The following is an 18,451-nucleotide window of genomic DNA, read 5'->3' as shown; positions in this document are numbered from 1 at the left end:
CACATTTCTTGAGTGAGACAGGGAGCAGGACTACCTAAAACCATCCCATGAGCAGACAGACAGGAAGGCAAGCGACTAAACCTCGAATCAGTAGCATTTCCCTTTGTCCATACTGAGCCTGTAATCTGTGGGCCAGACACAGCCTGCTGGACCAGTCTCATGGCTTTTGGCTCCAGCTGTTTGATGGCTGGATTAAAAGGATAAGTGGGGTCAGTGAGACACACTGCTCTGGCTGTTTCACACCACAGTAGACCTGATCACATCCACTTATTATAGGCACTAAAATATTAAAAAAAAAATGTGGCTGACTCATGTGACATCACTGCCCTGCCACTGCTGATTACCTGCATCAGTCGGTCAGAAGCTGGGATATACCATCTCAGATGATGTTGGAGTGAGGGAAGACAAAGTCAATAGTTTTTTGGTGGGATTTGAGAAGTCCTGTTTCAATCAATGGGACCAAATATGCAAACCAAACCAAACCAAAGTTTAATGCATATAAATTAACTGTGACGTGCCATTGCTGGGCAGACATACAGAGAGAGATAACCTTTCACACCAATTAACCTAACCATGTCAACCTGCTGATTCAAACCATGAACACCTTACTGTGAGGTGACAGTGCTAACCACTACACCATCGTGCCACCCCCCTAAAATGCACATTGCTTCTATGAGCTGGCATACACTGCCTTTAATTTTAATAGATTTTTCACCAAGATCTTGTATTGATGATGGGAGAGTCAAACTGCTGCATAAAGTATTTTCCAGCACATCCCAAAGATTCTCAATGGGGTAAAGGTCTGAACTCTGTGGTGGCCAATCCATGTGTGAAAATGATGCATCCTGCTCCCTAAACCACTCTTTCACAATTTGAGCCTGATTAATCCTGGCATTGTCATTTTGGAATATGCCCGAGCAATGAGGCAGGAATAAATCCATTGATTGTTCATTCAGTATATTCAGGTAGTCAGCTGACCTCATTCTTTGTACACCTAACGTGACTGAACCTGGACCTGACCATGCAGCAACCCCAGATCATAGCACTGCCCCCACAGGTTTGTAGCGTAGACACTAGGCATGATGGGTGCATCACTTCACCGGGGCTATAACCAACTTGCACCTGGGGTCTGTAAATAATGTTTGCAAAGACTTACAAACATTTCGATAGAACTGGACGTTTAAGAACGGTAGGTAAATGTAGCTAGCCGTATTATGGGACAAAGGATGTGGCTAATGCTACTTTCTCCACTCTGTTTTGTCTCTATTTTTGTTCATAATAACACAATTATAAGTAGTAGAAAGTAACATTAGCTCGGCTCTAAGTAGGTTCTGTATTTTTACATGTCTGTCTGGTTAGAACTGTGCAAGGCTTTCTACCGAATATAGCGTCAGTTGTATGTTTATATTTTGCCAGACACACACCTAATAATGTAAAAAGGAAAATGTACTTGATGTAGTGTTGCAGGGGAGAAGAGTGGATCACGGACTGTCGGAATTGATCCTTCTTCAACCTCAGCAGTCATTTCCAGGCCAGTCAAGGGTTAATTGGTGCCCACAGACATACTGTCTTTCTAGCATCTGTCTTGTACAATAAAAGTAACCTAACCTAACCTAACCTGTCTTGCTCCGACAGTAAATGGAAAGACTTCTGTGTGGGTTGAAACATCCAACAACTGAGCACTTTTTTGTTGAGAACGGTAGCTGTGCCATGTTGATGCTATCGCAGTTAGTGAGCACAATGGTGGTAATCGGGCCATGTTTGTCTGGGGCGGGGAGTGGACCGAGGCTTGTATCAAGTGAATTCTTCTTGACGTCAGAAGGGTGAAGGATTCTGAACGGACCGTTCTGGGACACGATCAGATTAAACAGCAGAATGTGGAAAAAGGAGCACTTCTAACAGACTGAAATGTCCAAAAAGTGGTTAGGAGACCTTTAAATTAGGCACGTGTAAAATAACGAGCAGATGTCTATTAAGATCTGCAAAAGACACAGGGAGACATAATAATGAATATAAGTAGCATTTTAATGTTGATGAGAAATAGAGCTATGTTTAACTATTTTGTATTGCAATTGGGTATTTTAATATACAGTAATGATGCATCATCACATAAGTGTTGTGTGTAAAATCTGAATCAGCAAAGTAATCAGTAACTATGGCGGCTCTACTCATCCAGTGTAACACTACTGTTCTCTAAAGACTTGCCCTGCACTGTAAAAACTACTTTCATCCCTTTCAGAATGTCCATGTGTTCCTACTGTATGTACAGTAAGTCAAGTCTTTCAACAGCTGTTGGTACTGTAAGTGTTTATTTAACCCTGTCACCAGTCAGCACTCTCTTTTTCTCAGCGGGAAAGGAAGAACAAAGGCCCATCGGAACAGACAGACTTTCCATGTAATCACAAACACAATGAGCAGACAGAATTTTTTTTTTAAACGATGCCGCCTCAGACTATTTTCAGCTCCTTCCTCCGGGCGATAAAATGTGGAAATGTGGCCTCGTAGCCAATTATGCGGATACACCTAATTGCAGCTGCCATTCTCAGAATAACACACACTCGCTCTCTCTCGCTCTCCTTGTAATTGTGTGTCTTTCAGAATCTTGGAGTGACTGCTTAAACAAACAGCACGTTAAAGACCGACCTGATGTTTTTGTAGCGCTCCCCTGCCAAGCTCGACCAGTTCGCCCACATAGTTGAGTGAGTTTCTCTTTGTGTGAGGAAGTGTTGAAGCTGCTCTGCGACCAGTTGCTGGTCAGCAGCGTGCCTCTGACCCACAGCAACCTACGCCTACCTCTGCCACGCATCTGAAAGCATCACATGATGCTTTATCATGCTGAGCCAGTAGCATCAACATTTAGGCACACAGCTTTATTGGTATGGTTATGTAGAACACTCTTAAACCACATGTGCAGGGAATTTTCAAATTCAAAACACCCTTCTATCCACTTTACTGAGTAGTAGTCAGGTGCCCTTGGGGTGGCAGTTGGTAGAGTTGTCACTCAGCAACTCTAGGGTTAGTGGTTTGTTCCTGGACGAGACACTGAACCTCCATGCTGACCAAAGGCTCCAGCCACTGAGTCTGCACCAGCCAGGGTGGCAAAGCTAGTTCCAAGCCTGGTGACAAACAGGGAATGTTGCATCTGAAGGGGCATAAAACCCGTGCCAAATAAATGTGCACACCATGACCCTAATTACACCCACGGGGACAAGCCAAGGACAAAGGCAAAAAAGCAGTCAGGTGCCATTAAACCAGGAAGTTAAGACATTTCAAAAAACTAACAAAGTGACAAGCAATGTTCAAAGGATGAAAAATGTAGAGACCACGAAGACTGCACGAGGACATCTGCTGTGGATCCAGATGTTTGGGTCACTGTTTAAGTGATGTCACCTGAGTCATGCTCAGGGTGAAGAGTTTGAATGAAGTACACTTAGCAGACCCCAGTAGACAGCTCGTCCATTTTTGTGATAGTTACGTTAGCTGCTACTAGCATAACACATCGGCAGTGGATTTTTATCCAATAATGCAGGAAACCATCATTTTAATAAAGAGAACACTTTAACAGTCCAGATGTTTACTACTGTGCTTGATGGTCTAAAGTGTGCACAGAAATTAAGATGAAAAATAAATAAATGGAAAGAGTTTTATTTTATTTTCATGAATTAAAAAAAAGATTTAACCATGTGTCCAACTGAGGACAGCAACTTCAAGGGGGACTTGGCAAAGATGGCTCCAAACATATCACTGTGGCCTTGTCATCCATGAATCCGACCTCACGCAGGCCTACTGGGATCTGGAATTCATTAACAGGTGTTCATGAAAACACGTCAGGTGCTTCGTCCTCTGCTGCATCCTTCAGCCTCCCACCCACTGCGCTTTGCTATTTATCATGACAACACGTTACGGCTCCGCTTCCTCCCACATGTTGTTCCACGCAGCGGAACCCGTGACTGACAGATGGGAGAGCCCGCCTCCGTCTTCCGCGACCGACCAATGAGCCTCCCGAGCGGGGACGAGCCTTCGGCCGCAGCCTCTCGTTCCTCACTAGCAGCGCACACTGGAAATCATGTGACGGCCATAATAGTACAACTCGGAGAGCGCTCGGTCCAGACTCGGTGCTGCTGTTGCTGCTGGATGGCGACTCTCAAGGGCAAATGCTGCGTAACGGATAGAAGCGGTCCTCTCCGCGCCGTTTGCATTGGGGATATATTCATTTGAATAAAAGGTGAGTGTGGAGCTTGTTTTGTCGCTGATTCAGGGCTGCGGGCTGCGCATGGCTGTGCTCGGTGCCATATGCTGCAGGCTGCACGAAAACATGTTTACGTTGAGAGCGGAGACGCGCGTCCAGCGCCGCACGAAGGACGCACAGGGAGGCTCGGCACAGCCGCACAGTGTGGACGGGTACAAGCTCCCACTGAGCTGTCCGCGTCTACACACATCTAAATGAATGGATTTCGACATGAACTGCACATGTGATGGGATTTATGAGTTCTTGGATCCACGCTGTCTGCACAACATGACTGTGCGGAACAGTTGAAGGTTTTAATAGTATGCATGTGGAAATGTGAACTGTTGTTGAGTTGTAGCAGTGATTGGAAACGTCAGGCTCCAAATGTGCACACTTCATAAACACGTGCAGTGGATACAACTGTGCCCGCAGAGGGCGTCCAAGGCGACGATGAGGCACCAGCCTGCGCTCCCTCTGCCCCTGTCTCTGTCTCTGTCTCTGTCTCTGTCTCTGTCTCTGCCTCTGTCTCTGTCTCTGTCTCTCTGCCTCTGTCTCTGTCTCTGTCTCTGTCTCTGTCTCTGCCTCTGCCTCTGCCTCTGTCTCTGTCTCTGTCTCTGCCTCTGTCTCTGTCTCTGTCTCTGCCTCTGTCTCTGTCTCTGTCTCTGTCTCTGTCTCTGTCTCTGTCTCTGCCTCTGTCTCTGTCTCTGTCTCTCTGCCTCTGCCTCTGTCTCTGTCTCTGCCTCTGTCTCTGTCTCTGTCTCTGCCTCTGCCTCTGTCTCTGTCTCTGTCTCTGCCTCTGTCTCTGTCTCTGTCTCTGTCTCTGTCTCTGCCTCTGTCTCTGTCTCTGTCTCTGCCTCTGTCTCTGCCTCTGTCTCTGTCTCTGTCTCTGCCTCTGCCTCTGTCTCTGTCTCTGCCTCTGTCTCTGTCTCTGCCTCTGTCTCTGTCTCTGCCTCTGTCTCTGTCTCTGTCTCTGTCTCTGCCTCTGCCTCTGCCTCTGTCTCTGTCTCTGCCTCTGTCTCTGCCTCTGTCTCTGCCTCTGTCTCTGTCTCTGCCTCTGTCTCTGCCTCTGTCTCTGTCTCTGCCTCTGTCTCTCTGTCTCTGTCTCTGTCTCTGTCTCTGCCTCTGTCTCTGCCTCTGTCTCTGTCTCTGCCTCTGTCTCTGTCTCTGTCTCTGTCTCTGCCTCTGTCTCTGCCTCTGCCTCTGTCTCTGCCTCTGTCTCTGTCTCTGTCTCTGCCTCTGCCTCTGTCTCTGCCCCTGTCTCTGTCTCTGTCTCTGTCTCTGTCTCTGTCTCTGTCTCTGTCTCTGCCCCTGTCTCTGTCTCTGTCTCTGTCTCTGTCTCTGTCTCTGCCTCTGTCTCTGTCTCTGTCTCTGCCTCTGTCTCTGTCTCTGTCTCTGCCCCTGTCTCTGTCTCTGTCTCTGTCTCTGTCTCTGTCTCTGCCTCTGTCTCTGCCTCTGTCTCTGCCTCTGCCTCTGTCTCTGCCTCTGCCTCTGTCTCTGCCTCTGTCTCTGTCTCTGTCTCTGTCTCTGTCTCTGCCTCTGTCTCTGTCTCTGCCCCTGTCTCTGTCTCTGTCTCTGTCTCTGTCTCTGTCTCTGCCCCTGTCTCTGTCTCTGTCTCTGTCTCTGTCTCTGTCTCTGTCTCTGTCTCTGCCTCTGTCTCTGCCTCTGCCTCTGTCTCTGCCTCTGTCTCTGTCTCTGTCTCTGTCTCTGTCTCTGCCTCTGTCTCTGTCTCTGCCTCTGTCTCTGTCTCTGTCTCTGTCTCTGTCTCTGTCTCTGTCTCTGCCTCTGTCTCTGTCTCTGTCTCTGTCTCTGCCTCTGTCTCTGCCCCTGTCTCTGCCTCTGTCTCTGCCCCTGTCTCTGTCTCTGTCTCTGTCTCTGTCCCTGTCTCTGTCTCTGCCTCTGTCTCTGCCTCTGCCTCTGCCTCTGCCTCTGTCTCTGTCTCTGTCCCTGCCTCTGTCTCTGTCCCTGTCCCTGCCTCTGCCTCTGTCTCTGTCCCTGTCTCTGTCTCTGCCTCTGTCTCTGTCTCTGCCTCTGTCTCTGTCTCTGTCTCTGCCTCTGTCTCTGTCTCTGTCTCTGTCTCTGCCTCTGTCTCTGCCTCTGTCTCTGTCTCTCTGTCTCTGTCTCTGCCTCTGCCTCTGTCTCTGTCTCTGTCTCTGTCTCTGTCTCTGCCTCTGTCTCTGTCTCTGTCTCTGCCTCTGTCTCTCTGTCTCTGTCTCTGTCTCTGTCTCTGTCTCTGCCTCTGTCTCTGCCTCTGCCTCTGCCTCTGTCTCTGCCTCTGCCTCTGTCTCTGCCTCTGCCTCTGTCTCTGTCTCTGCCTCTGCCTCTGTCTCTGTCTCTGTCTCTGTCTCTGCCTCTGTCTCTGTCTCTGCCTCTGTCTCTGTCTCTGTCTCTGTCTCTGTCTCTGCCTCTGTCTCTGCCTCTGTCTCTGTCTCTGTCTCTGCCTCTGCCTCTGTCTCTGTCTCTGCCTCTGTCTCTGCCTCTGTCTCTGTCTCTGTCTCTGCCTCTGTCTCTGTCTCTGTCTCTGCCTCTGTCTCTGCCTCTGTCTCTGTCTCTGTCTCTGTCTCTGCCTCTGCCTCTGTCTCTGTCTCTGTCTCTGTCTCTGTCTCTGCCTCTGTCTCTGTCTCTGTCTCTGCCTCTGTCTCTCTGTCTCTGTCTCTGTCTCTGTCTCTGCCTCTGTCTCTGTCTCTGTCTCTGTCTCTGTCTCTGTCTCTGCCTCTGTCTCTGTCTCTGCTCAGACAAGCCTTGGGCTCACAGCAGTGCTGCGCTGCCCCTAGCGGCGGGTTCTGATAATATTTGTGACAGTGTCTCTTTTTTTTGACTGGGTTTACTTGCGGTCAGTCAGACCTCGCAGGGGCCCATGGAAAGGGAGGGCAGATAGAGGTGGGAGGGGGTGGGAGTGCGGGGGGATTGGAGGTCCTGACCAACGCTCTGTGTTCCAGGAAAATAAGCTATGAAGCCTAAAGCAGGATATGATCATACTGTCATCCTGGTTAACACACAGGAAGCAGCTGTAGCCTATTTAAGTTAGAAGATGCATTAACAACCATCAAATAGCTCCTAAAGAATTACAGGAACTAAAATAATACATAAAAAGTAAGTCATGAAATAAAATCACTGCTCATTAGATATCACCAGTACCATGAAGTAAATATATGAATATGACCATGTAGGTGCGTAAAAATAGCAGTAATATCACAGGATAAAATAATGCATCACAGACATGATATTTAATTTCATTTATGTCATTCATTCAGCTTCTAGTAATATCATAGTCATATCCAATTGATATGTGTTATAAAGATGCTTCAAACTGTAAGTTTGAAAGTCTTAGTTTAGTTTAGTTTCTAGGATTATTGATTATTGATTGTTGGGAAAAATCAGTGACTATATAATTGGTGTGTTTAATAAGAAAAATTATAAAAATAATGATGGTTCTGGTGATATTATGCAGCAAAGTAGTATGACTAGCTAATGAGATTGTGTCTGTACATATTTGAATCCAAATGTACACACACACACACATATATATATATATATATATATGACCACATAAGAAAATACACTAAAGTGAGGGGACTATGTTAAAATCACAATAATACCCTGAGATAAAAGAATTAGTTGCACTACAGGCATAATATCTTTAATCAGTCTAAAAATATGATTTATAGTGATGCCACAACAATGACAAACAATACCACATTTTATAATTCAGTATTTTAATTAATTACCATGGTTTCTTTTTTAGGGAATGACGTATAGAGAGGAAAATAACGTCAATATTATTTCCATTTAAAAAATTATACCTGTTTCTTGGAATCTTTCTTTCCAAAATCATGGCTCATCAGTTAGTGTGTGACATGATGTGTGTATATTTTTGTATCCAAATGTGTCCACTCCTTACACTTACCAGACAGTTAAAAACATGCATTTGAGCTTAGCATGTGCATTGGTGGAGGATACAGGGCCAGAAACTATAGACAGGAAGCTTTCACTAGTGCTGGTTGCCATATTAACCTACACGATTCAGTGAACATTTAATACGTTTTGCAGTCAATATAACACCGTATGTTGAGGTGAGAAAATGAGCTTTATTTAGCTTTTCTGTCCTTGCACTTGGTCCAACCTGAACAGATTTGAGTGGCCATAAGATAATTAACAGGAAAGAAAACAAGAAGACACAGCAAACAAAAGTAAGCTTTACTCAAGGTCCACTTGCTAGATTTATTTTATCTATATGTTGTTGTTCTATCAGGAAATGGGTGACATTTTTGTCAAACTACTGTTGTTAAGGTCAAGAATGAACCCTCAGTTGTGTTTTTTGCATATATTGTGCTTGTGATCTTATGAAATAGAAACTTATATTGTGATTTGGCTGCTTTTAAATGCTGCATTCAGCTGTTAACGTGATAGTATGAAATGCTGCTGCAGCATTTAAAATTTGCATCCACACACTGTGACTAGCATCTGATACAGTAAATGCTGACAGATGAATTAGAGGATATGACACCTCACCATGCATGCAGAATCACCTAATGATAGGCACGTGTGGGATTAAGATGAACAGACTACTTACTGTCTCTGTTTATTTCTATTTAGATATACTGTGTCCTGGCTGAAGACCTTGGATTGCAAGATTGTTTCCCCGACACGAGTCTGAGAGAGAACGCCAGGTGTTTCACTATCTCACCCTAGTGGGAAGTGTGGCCTTGGTGACCTGGGTTTGTTTGGCTTGACTTTCCCAGCCGCATAAGGAATAATTCTCTTACAGTTTACTCTAAACACAGAGTCTGAGTTCAACAAGAGACAGTGGTTTGGCACTAGCCAGGGATGGTAGATAATTCTGCAGTGAGTGAGGAAACATTTTGTCCCTACAGTGGCTCTTCACAAGCCTACCAGTTGTCTGACATGGTGACAGACCTGGGTTCGTACCAGGTAATGCCATCACCGTTTTCAGAGGATGACCTGAGCGAGTCGTCCAGCCCTCGTTCCTGCTCCAGCCCAGACTCCCAGGTGCTGAGCTCCAGCTACAGCAGCACCTCCAGTGCTGAGAGCCAGGACAGCATCCTGGACCACCTGCTGTCCCAGGCCTCTTTAGGATGTGTCTCCAGGGACCCAGCCGGTTCTGCAGCACCTACACAATCATCCACCTTTCTCTGGGACTCACGGAGAGATGAGACTTCCAAACGTGAGCCTGTAAAGGAGGAAAATTTCGATTTCCTTGCCTGGTCCAATGAAGAGACGGAAAAACTTGGCGATTCTTTCCAGCCCACCCTGGAAGAGATTGAAGAATTTCTGGAAGAGAATATGGAGGTGGTGACGATGAAGCAAGAGATTCAAGCAGATTGCCTGGGGTTGGGAGTGGAACTGGAGGAAGCTCTTGGTCTAGAAGTTGGACTGGAGTGGTGCAGGGAGGCATCGTCTGAGCCTAAGACACAGCCAGAGACCAAGTACTCAGACCAAACTGTCCCCACTGCCAGCACTGCTGGCTTGGCCACTGCCGCCTGCAGTGAGACCAAAGCTACATCAGTTAAACCCACAGGGGCCAAGAAGACATCAATCAACAAACCTTCATCAGCAGACAGTGGCACTAACAGCAGTGGAATGCCAGTCATCCTACAGATTCAGCCTGTTCAGATCAAACGGGAGCCCGCAGTAGTGCCTCTCACCCCAGCAGTCTCACCCCAACAAACTCCCCCACCCTCAGACATTAAAATTGCACAGCTACTGGTAAACATCCAAGGTCAGACCTTTGCCTTGGTGCCCCACATCCTGCCCTCCCCCAGCCTTAACATCTCTTCCAAGTTTGTACGAATTGCTCCTGTGCCCATTGCGGCCAAGCCTCTTGGGCTTGGGGAAACCTCTGCCAGCCAGGGATCAGGGATTCTTGTTGGAGGTCAAAAGTTCCAGAAGAATCCAGTGGCAGATCTTATCAAAATGCACAAATGCACTTTTCCTGGCTGCACCAAGATGTACACCAAGAGCAGCCATCTGAAGGCCCACCTCAGGAGGCACACAGGGGAAAAGCCTTTTGCCTGCAACTGGCAGGGCTGTGGATGGAGGTGGGTATTCAGGAGGGAAATGTGAAGTGTCTTAATAAATGTGTCTCTTTTAAATATGCAGTCCTCTTTTTTATAGCATCAAACATTCACCTGACAACAGTAATTATGTCAGTGGGACATGTCTATATGCTGTACATGGCATCATGTTTCTTTCTGGCCTCAAGCAAGTTGAATTGGCATTTAAACTGACTTGTCATTTTGAGGGTGCTCACTCAGCACTGGCAGACACCTCCCATATTCTACCAAAGCTCCATTGGACTAAAAAAAAGAGAGATGCAGCTTGACAACATCAGTGTCATTATTTGTAATGGGGTTTATTACCATTCAAGCAAAGCTTTACTGCTTTCTGTTTATGGAAGGCCAGCAATATGCTGTGTCTTAGACACGTTATTCAAGGATCCCTGATAGAAAATCTAAGCACAAACAACCTTTGTGTTTCCTTTTGTGAGCCCTGGAGCTGAAGAGCTCTTAATGGCTGTCACTCAGTCTCCCAAGTGTTAATTGTAATGATGTGAGTTGGAGGTAATATAAACTCGCTTGCACAATCTCACTTCTTGTCAGGCAGTGAGTTGTCTGCGATGTTCAAGAGTAGATGGGGGGTGTCTTTTTTTGTGAATGTAAACTAAATCTAGGACTGAGCATGTGGGCTGGAGTCACACGGGCACCTCCTGTTGACACTCGACAGCTGTGCAATTGCTTGGGCAGTATGAGTGTGTGTGTGTAAGTGTGTATGTATTTGTGTATGCCAAGTATAAAAAGCTGTAAGATCTAATTTGAGGCCTGCTGTGTGCAATGGAGGAAAGCAGAGACAGAACTCAGATGCCTTCATCAGTGAGGCAATTTCTTTGCTCATTAAAGTAAAGTGTGTTGAGTTGAACTGACTGTGTTCCTGAGGACATCGGCTCAGCCAGCGAGACTGACTCATCTGCAGTGTGAGAATAAGCACTTCATTTGTTAGAATGAATTTGAATGACTAACATCCCAACATCTTTAGCTGTGATAATTACTGTAGGTCTGTTTAGACCTTAGAGAGGTTAGAGAGAAACAGACATACACACACAGATAATAACAGGAATAACGCAGGAAAATAAAAACACATGTAAACACATCTAACACAACTAGACAGAAAACAAGTTGCACATAGTTCAATCAACAGAAAAACTATTAAGCATTGTGTGCAGGTGTATGTTGAGATGATTGTGCAATACAGAGGAATGTGGAAGTGCACATATTACAGTGTAATGAATTAATGAATCTGTCACGAGCTGGTTTGGCTTGGTTGGAGCAGAGCTCTCCACTGTCTCACTGTCAATGTCAAATGGATCAGTTTGTTGTTGTCTCTGGATCTGATGCTGCTGCCCCAGCAGACAGCAGCAAAGACAATTACACTGCCTACAACAGACTGGTAACCTGACATGACCAGACCTGAACTGACATGAATTGGACTTGTGTTTTCCAGCTCTTAAAGAGGGAAAACTAAAAAAATAAATATACCAAAAGAAATGTGGAATGAATTGTCTAATGTGCCAGCACACAGGCTGCAGTAGGTCTGTGGGCCAGTGGAAACAAAGCTGTTACCTTAGCCCTAGACTAGACTCACCTCCAGCTTTTGCGGGAAGAATAACAGCACACACTCCCAGCTTCTTAGCCCATAACACAGATCCAGAACATTAGAGACAGAAAACATGGGAACATCTGGAAAATACTAAAAGATAAACAAACCAACAAGTGGGTCTTAAGCTGCTTTGTGTGCCCTGAATCCAAAGGCGACGTCGTCATTTAATGTTACTTTCGTCTGCTCCTTTTGAAACTGCTTCTCCTGTCATCAGTGTGATCGCTATCAAATAGTTTTAACTACACACACTTCAGATTTGTTGGGTAAGCCATGTGCCTGTGAGTTATGTAACATCCTGAGAGAAGTTATTTGATCCCTAAATTTGGTCTTTAAGGCAGCGCTTCTCCCCAGACTCACAGGCTTGCACTGATACATCTGTGTAGCTCTTTTTAGTAGTGCAGTATTTTTAGGTAGGTATATGGTATATTTGCTGAATCGGTATATCATTCATTCATTCATTTTTCAAAATAAAAACAACAACAAACAAACAAAAAACACTTGTTTTACATACCATGACAGTGCTTACGACCTGAAAAACAGGCTGTGACTCAAACCCGCGGCAAGTTAACTATGTATGACCTTAAGGTTGCTTTCACACCTTGCGTTTGCTTTGGTCCGAATCAGTGTGAGTTTGTAACCTTGCAGCGTTTTTCTCTTGGTTTGGAAAAAGTAAATACAGGAAGAAGGTGACGTGTTGTGGACTACTATACGTTTGTGATAGAGGGGAGAGATGATTTCACAATGAGTGTTGTCACATCCTGCCCATTATTGTTTATTACGTTACATCACGTGCAGAGTCATCAGACCTGGTGTCTATGAGGCACTTCAGATCCTCATGTCTCCACATTTGTCTGTGATTAATCGGACAGCATGTTTTTGGTGAACAAAACAAAAGAAAGGAAAATCTACACACTACCCAAAGTCCTCAAATTATGTGAATTATAGCGTTTGGTCCCGTTTTGGTTCAGTACACGTTCTCACCAAGAGGACCGCACCAGAGTTTACTAAGTGATTTGGATTGAGACCACCTCTTTTTGGGGGTCTCAGTGCGGTTGTTTTGGTGCACACCCGAATACAATTGCCGTGTTCACACCAGACAAAACGAACGGCAGCAAGAAGGAAAACGAACTTGAGTTCGATTTAAATGAACTGTAGGTGTGAAAGCACCCTAAGACCTGTGAAGGTCACTTATGCGTCAGCAGAATACAAGCTGCTTTTCTTTTTGTTTTTTTTCAATATTCGGTTTTCTAATGAAACAATGAATAGATGAATAATAGAAGATTTCTCTGCCCAGAGGTGGATATGCTCTATACCTGTGCTAATGCTTTACACCACTGAACAACATGGTATAACTGGTCAGAGTGGCAGTGTCTTGGCATGACCCCCACCCCCAGTAGCATACACGGCATGACTTATATAATAATAAGTTATAATATCACTTATTATAACTGAGTGAAGTATATTTAACAAACCATTTAACTGTTTTCACCAAAGAAACCCAATGAAGAGGAATATTGGTGGCTACATTAATATGTCCCCCATGGAGAGCTTCAGAAGCATTCAGTCGCCATAGTTATTAGTCAGCTGCAAATAGTGGACTGAAGATGAAGATGACACAAATCTATTAAAAGATTCAGCAGTTGAAAATGGTTCTAACTTTCATGTTCTGAAAACCATGCAATTAATATTGTCCCTTAAGAATTTTGCACTGATCCGTTTGACTATAATACCAACCTGGCAACCTGCCACCGGTCATGTAATATATTTATAATGATGCACAAGTGTGTCCTAAAACATGAGGGGAGCTGCAGAAATGTGTGCAGTGGTAATCCAGGCTGTGTTCCAAATAACAAAGAGCTCTTGTCTGTACACAAAGGCAGGATCTAGTTTGGATGGAAATGAGTGTGTGTGTGTGTCTGTGTGTTTGTAACACACTGTGTGTGCCAGGATAAATGAGGGGGCTCGAGGAAAAAAGGTTTGTAAAAGTCTGAGAGAAGTAAATGACTGGAGTGAGGAGCAGGGAGTAACTGAGATTTAGAAAAAAAAACCCTTCCATTTTGGTGGGATGGGGGTGTTGAAAGAGGCCTGTTTCAGTTTTGCACACAATCGTTTGAAGGGAGCTGCAGCAAGGAAGTGGAGTGAACAAAGACAAAGTGTTGAATAGTAACCATGACTGTGGGCTAGGAACGTCCAGGCTGCCACGCTGCATGAAAGGGAACAGAGGGATCAGTCAAGGTTCCTCACTTAGGCTGGGAGGAAGAGGGAGGGAATGGCTAGATGGAAAGATGAACTGATTTCAGAACTGTACTTTCAAATGTATAACACTGTCAGTCCAGTCTCAGCTACAAAGTGTTACAGCACACAGAGTTTCGTGAATGAAGGGACTTTAACTGTGATTTATTTAGTGTTTTCAGAATATGGCATGAAGACTCGTAAATTTTGAAAATGAACTATTATTGACTTAAAACAGATGTGGCTGAATCTAACCTCTAAGTGGCCCTGGATAAAAACATGCTGTGGGGCCTCTAATGACCATTTTGGAATGTGCACCATGGGTGCATCACAATATGAACTAAATAATTAAGGTCTTAAAACCAGACACATTGACCCAGGGCCCCTCTGCAGATGACCAAAAACCTAAAGAAACATGACCATTCTGCTCAGTTGGTTTTAGGTGCTGTTGTATAATTCCTGTTGCAGATGTGAGGATATTGGGAAAGAGACGACCTCTGAACAGAGATGTAGAATATCAAATGCTTCAATACCGACAATACCTGAAACATGTTACACTTATTTAACTCAGTTAAGTATAAGATGTTTTTTTATGAACTGAAATGGTGTGACAGCTGTAGCTACAGAATTATATTTGCTGTTATCCTGTTGAGGATAATTAATAATAAATAAAGAGATTTTCGAGGGCATGATCCTCAGCTAATGCCATGCAAACTGCATCTCTTGTGCGCTCTGTCATTATGGTCACATGACAGGCCTCAGTGCTCAATTCCTATTTTTTTTAAGTCACATCTGATCTTTTTATGTTGATGGTTCACATTCATGTTTGCAAGTGACACATATCCAGCTCTTCAAAAAGCTTTCCTCAAAAACCACATAAATCTTGATGTAAAGGCGGTCACATCATCAGAGTGGATATGAATTAGATCAAGCGCCACATGTGAATGTGGCCCAGATCTGTTTTAAGGAAATCCAATTTGGTTTGTTCACACCTCTGCGAAAAAAACTAGCACAGAGCCTTTCACTGAACTATTATATCTGATTACTCTGCTGCATATTTTTAACATTATCATCAAACCTGGCTTCTGGGAGTAACGTGCCTACACACACGAGGAATGTTTAACCTCACACTTGCATACTTTTTACTCTTACAACTCATGCTGGATGCAGTGCACAGCTGTCCTTCAGTTTCAGGAGTGGTCTCTGTTTTTAATCTAAGTCGGCTTCTACGGATCTGCCAACCCCATCCAACAGTGATTTCCAATGAAAAACAATTTGTAGTGTCCTTTTTTTAAACTGGAGAAATGTAAATAGAGTAAATGCAATAGATGAGCTAACATGAAATGAAAACAAATTACTATAAGAGAAAGAAAGCAGCCTTTAAATTATGCAGTGGATAAAAACATCAATCTGATCGTTTTTGTCATCTCTCACAGCGACAGATCCGAACCACATGTTGGAACATCAAACTTCTGAGCAGCAGTCATACTATTACTGCTGTGTACCGAATAAGAACATCTATACAAACTGCGTACAACAGTTTGTGAATTAGATTTGGAAGCACACAGTTTAGTAGAAAAAAGAAGAAGTGCCAAAGATGATTTGAAACATCTGGTTAGGGCATTAGCCTTTTTTATTTTCTTGTATGAAATTTCATACATGTGCTGATGATGCCGACAATTACAATATATGGTAAATATAGAGTAATAGATCCTGTGGTATTTGTGCTGGTGCTCATGACATCTCAATACCATTCAGCATTGTGGTTAATCACCAGTTAAAGAACTAGGAAGTATGGGGTCTATGGTCTCCCTGCAAAAACTCCTGTCTGATGTTGGATGTAACTTGATCATGTCTGCAGCATGATCTCTACTGCAGCACTTCATAGCCTCATTCCATGTATATCTGACAAAGAGCACAATAAGTTTGCACTGCAGCTCCATAAAGTTGCTGCGTGATTACAGGCTGCGATGGTATCGATTCATCATCTTGTCAGGTTAGCAGAGCAACATCTGCGATGCAGAATGTGGCTGGGGACACTCAGTTTCAGAGAACTAGGCTGATGGGAAGACGCCCCGGAGCTGGAGCCACATGGAGCTGTCATCTATGTGGCTCCAGCCAAGTAGCGTTTGCCTTGCATGCTAATTCCACTGCAATGTTTTGCTTGTCCAAATGAGTTACAGGCAAGCAAGTCGTAGCATCAACATGTAACGCATTCTTGCTCATGAGACATAATTATGCTGTTAAATCGGTGGGGCTTGGTGAGAAACCAGAAACCACAGGCTTTGTGTACATGTTGGGAAAAAACAGGGATGCTGCCAGAACTGAAGAATTTCAAATGACAGTGTGAGGGTGGCGAAAAGATCAAGGTGTGTGTCTCTGATTGCATCATGCACCACAGGCATGTGAAGTTCAGTGCAGTGAAATATCCTTAGCACACAAGATAAATGTTAGCATCAGATCATAAAGGTTGCTCGTGAACAACAGTTTGTACATTAGCTTTCGAATAATTAACATTATTTATCATTGCTGCTGTCTGTCAAGTGCTAAGTCAAGTAAAAGTCCTTAACAAGACACATCTCTTCCTTATCCTTTACCCAGATTTTCGCGGTCGGATGAGCTTTCTCGACACCGGAGGTCCCACTCAGGGGTCAAGCCCTACCAGTGTCCCGTATGCGAGAAGAAGTTTGCCCGCAGCGACCACTTGTCAAAACACATCAAAGTCCACCGCTTTCCCCGAAGCAGCCGGACAGTTCACTCTGCCAACTGACGCCTTTCAAAAATCCAGGGGATCACTGGGAATACTGCAAACGCTTGGATCACTCTGATGCAGACATGGATATAAACGAATGCCTTCTAGCTTCCTGAAAGCTGCCAGCGTATTGGACATTCCTCATTTTATGCAACGATCAGGAAGTCTGACTGAAGTTCATTGGGATTCCCATTAGCTACTGTCAGAGTAGTTACTCTTCCTGGGGACCTGCAAGTTTTCTCTGACAGCTCAGTTGGATTTTTCTTGCTGCCTTGAAACACAGTTCATTGACAACAAAGGATGTATAATACAAATGTCGTTCACCTTGTGTTGTCAACTGTTGTGCTACATGGATGTGAACTTCCGACTTCATTAGATAGAAAATCTCAGTCTACCAGGACTCCCCTCACATTTTACAGCTGTTTTGTACACGACGTGAGATGGAGGAAGGAGTTGAATGACAGAGCGAGAGTTGAAGCGCACAGTGATTGTCGGTCGGTCTTCTGATCAGTGTTACGTGTGCTATTTTATTAAGCTATCATATGTACATATTTGCTGGTCTTGCTCTGTTTTTATCAGATCTGTTTTGGCCTTACTGTACCTGATATTTGCAAATCAGACTTTTCAGTTTCAGGTGTTAAGTGACCATTATTAAGATCATGTCATAATATGACAGCAACTGAGCTGAATGTCTCGTTTCTTTTAGTGTCATTGTCCACTTGTTTGGCTGAACTGTTATTTTGCCAACAACTTGTTGACACACTCAACTGCTGCTCTACCTGTTACTGGAGACATCCCCACAGCCTTTGATCACTGCTGCCAGTTACTTTACATTGAGGGGACATCAGTGAACATGGACCACGGTGCTGTACTACAAGGAGGATAAGCTTCTGGGAAATGTAGTCAGAGCATCCCATTTTTGAGGCCACAACACATTTTCTATTGCTCTAGTAGTTGTTCTCAAACATTGTTTGCTACAAGTACCATGCCCCACTGTGATGGGGAGTGGTGACAGTGCCGTCCACGTGTAACTTGTATGTAGAGCATGCAACATTGGACATCATTCCTTTCATTCAGTTTATGAATTTTTAATGCTTGTGTGAACACAGGTGTTTTATCGCATCCTATGAATGTGTGTAAATATGCAGGAGTGTGCATTGCTGCAGCCAGGAAACAAACAGAGACTGTTCTGATATCGTATGTTAAAACACATCAGTGGTTGTAAAGGTTTCTAGTGTAAACCCTAAATGTGTACATAACTTTTCAATACATATGAATATATTATATATTTTTTCTTTGTTCTATCCAAGCTGCATTTACAAATAAAATGAAAAACAAACTATCATTTCTGCATTGTCTTTAGTTATTTGTATTTGATATTTTTCCTATGATCTCAAAAAGTGTAAAAGAAAATATATATATATATATATATATATCTAGATACAAAGGTAACGGGGCTATTTGGATATTTCCGCCCTGCTTGTTTTCTATCCCTGCCCTAATCACTGCTGATTACCTGGATCTGGAACTGGAAGATACCATCTCGTGAATGAAGGGACAAAAATTGA

At 44.1% G+C, this 18,451-nt stretch overlaps 1 protein-coding gene across 2 annotated transcripts; it reads left to right on the top strand.

Moving 5' to 3' along the window:
• The first annotated feature begins 4,041 nt into the window (after positions 1-4,041).
• klf15 (Kruppel-like factor 15) lies at positions 4,042-18,228 on the top strand. 2 transcript variants are annotated; one of them, XM_026344624.2, is made up of 3 exons: positions 4,042-4,225; positions 8,822-10,284; positions 16,733-16,901. In XM_026344624.2, exons 2-3 carry the CDS (start codon positions 9,053-9,055, stop codon positions 16,899-16,901), a joined length of 1,401 nt encoding a protein of 466 aa, XP_026200409.1. In that variant the 5' UTR covers positions 4,042-4,225; positions 8,822-9,052. The 2 variants fall into 2 exon arrangements, with proteins under 2 accessions (XP_026200409.1, XP_026200410.1); XM_026344625.2 differs by lacking the exon at positions 4,042-4,225 and having other exon boundaries at positions 9,053-10,284; positions 16,733-18,228.
• The last annotated feature ends 223 nt before the right edge of the window (positions 18,229-18,451 follow it).

Source organism: Anabas testudineus, chromosome 5 (assembly GCF_900324465.2).
Source record: "Anabas testudineus chromosome 5, fAnaTes1.2, whole genome shotgun sequence".
NCBI classification, from domain to species: Eukaryota; Metazoa; Chordata; class Actinopteri; order Anabantiformes; family Anabantidae; genus Anabas; species Anabas testudineus.
The sequence above is the reverse complement of the archived record's forward strand: the minus strand, read 5'-3'. Positions and strand labels throughout refer to the sequence as shown.

Bases quoted from the DNA above. Each gene is read 5' to 3' on its own strand.
- klf15 (XM_026344625.2), top strand. From the start codon at position 9,053: ATGGTAGATAATTCTGCAGTGAGTGAGGAAACATTTTGTCCCTACAGT. The intron at 10,285-16,732 runs GTGGGTATTCAG...TCCTTTACCCAG, and splicing joins TGGCAGGGCTGTGGATGGAG to ATTTTCGCGGTCGGATGAGC.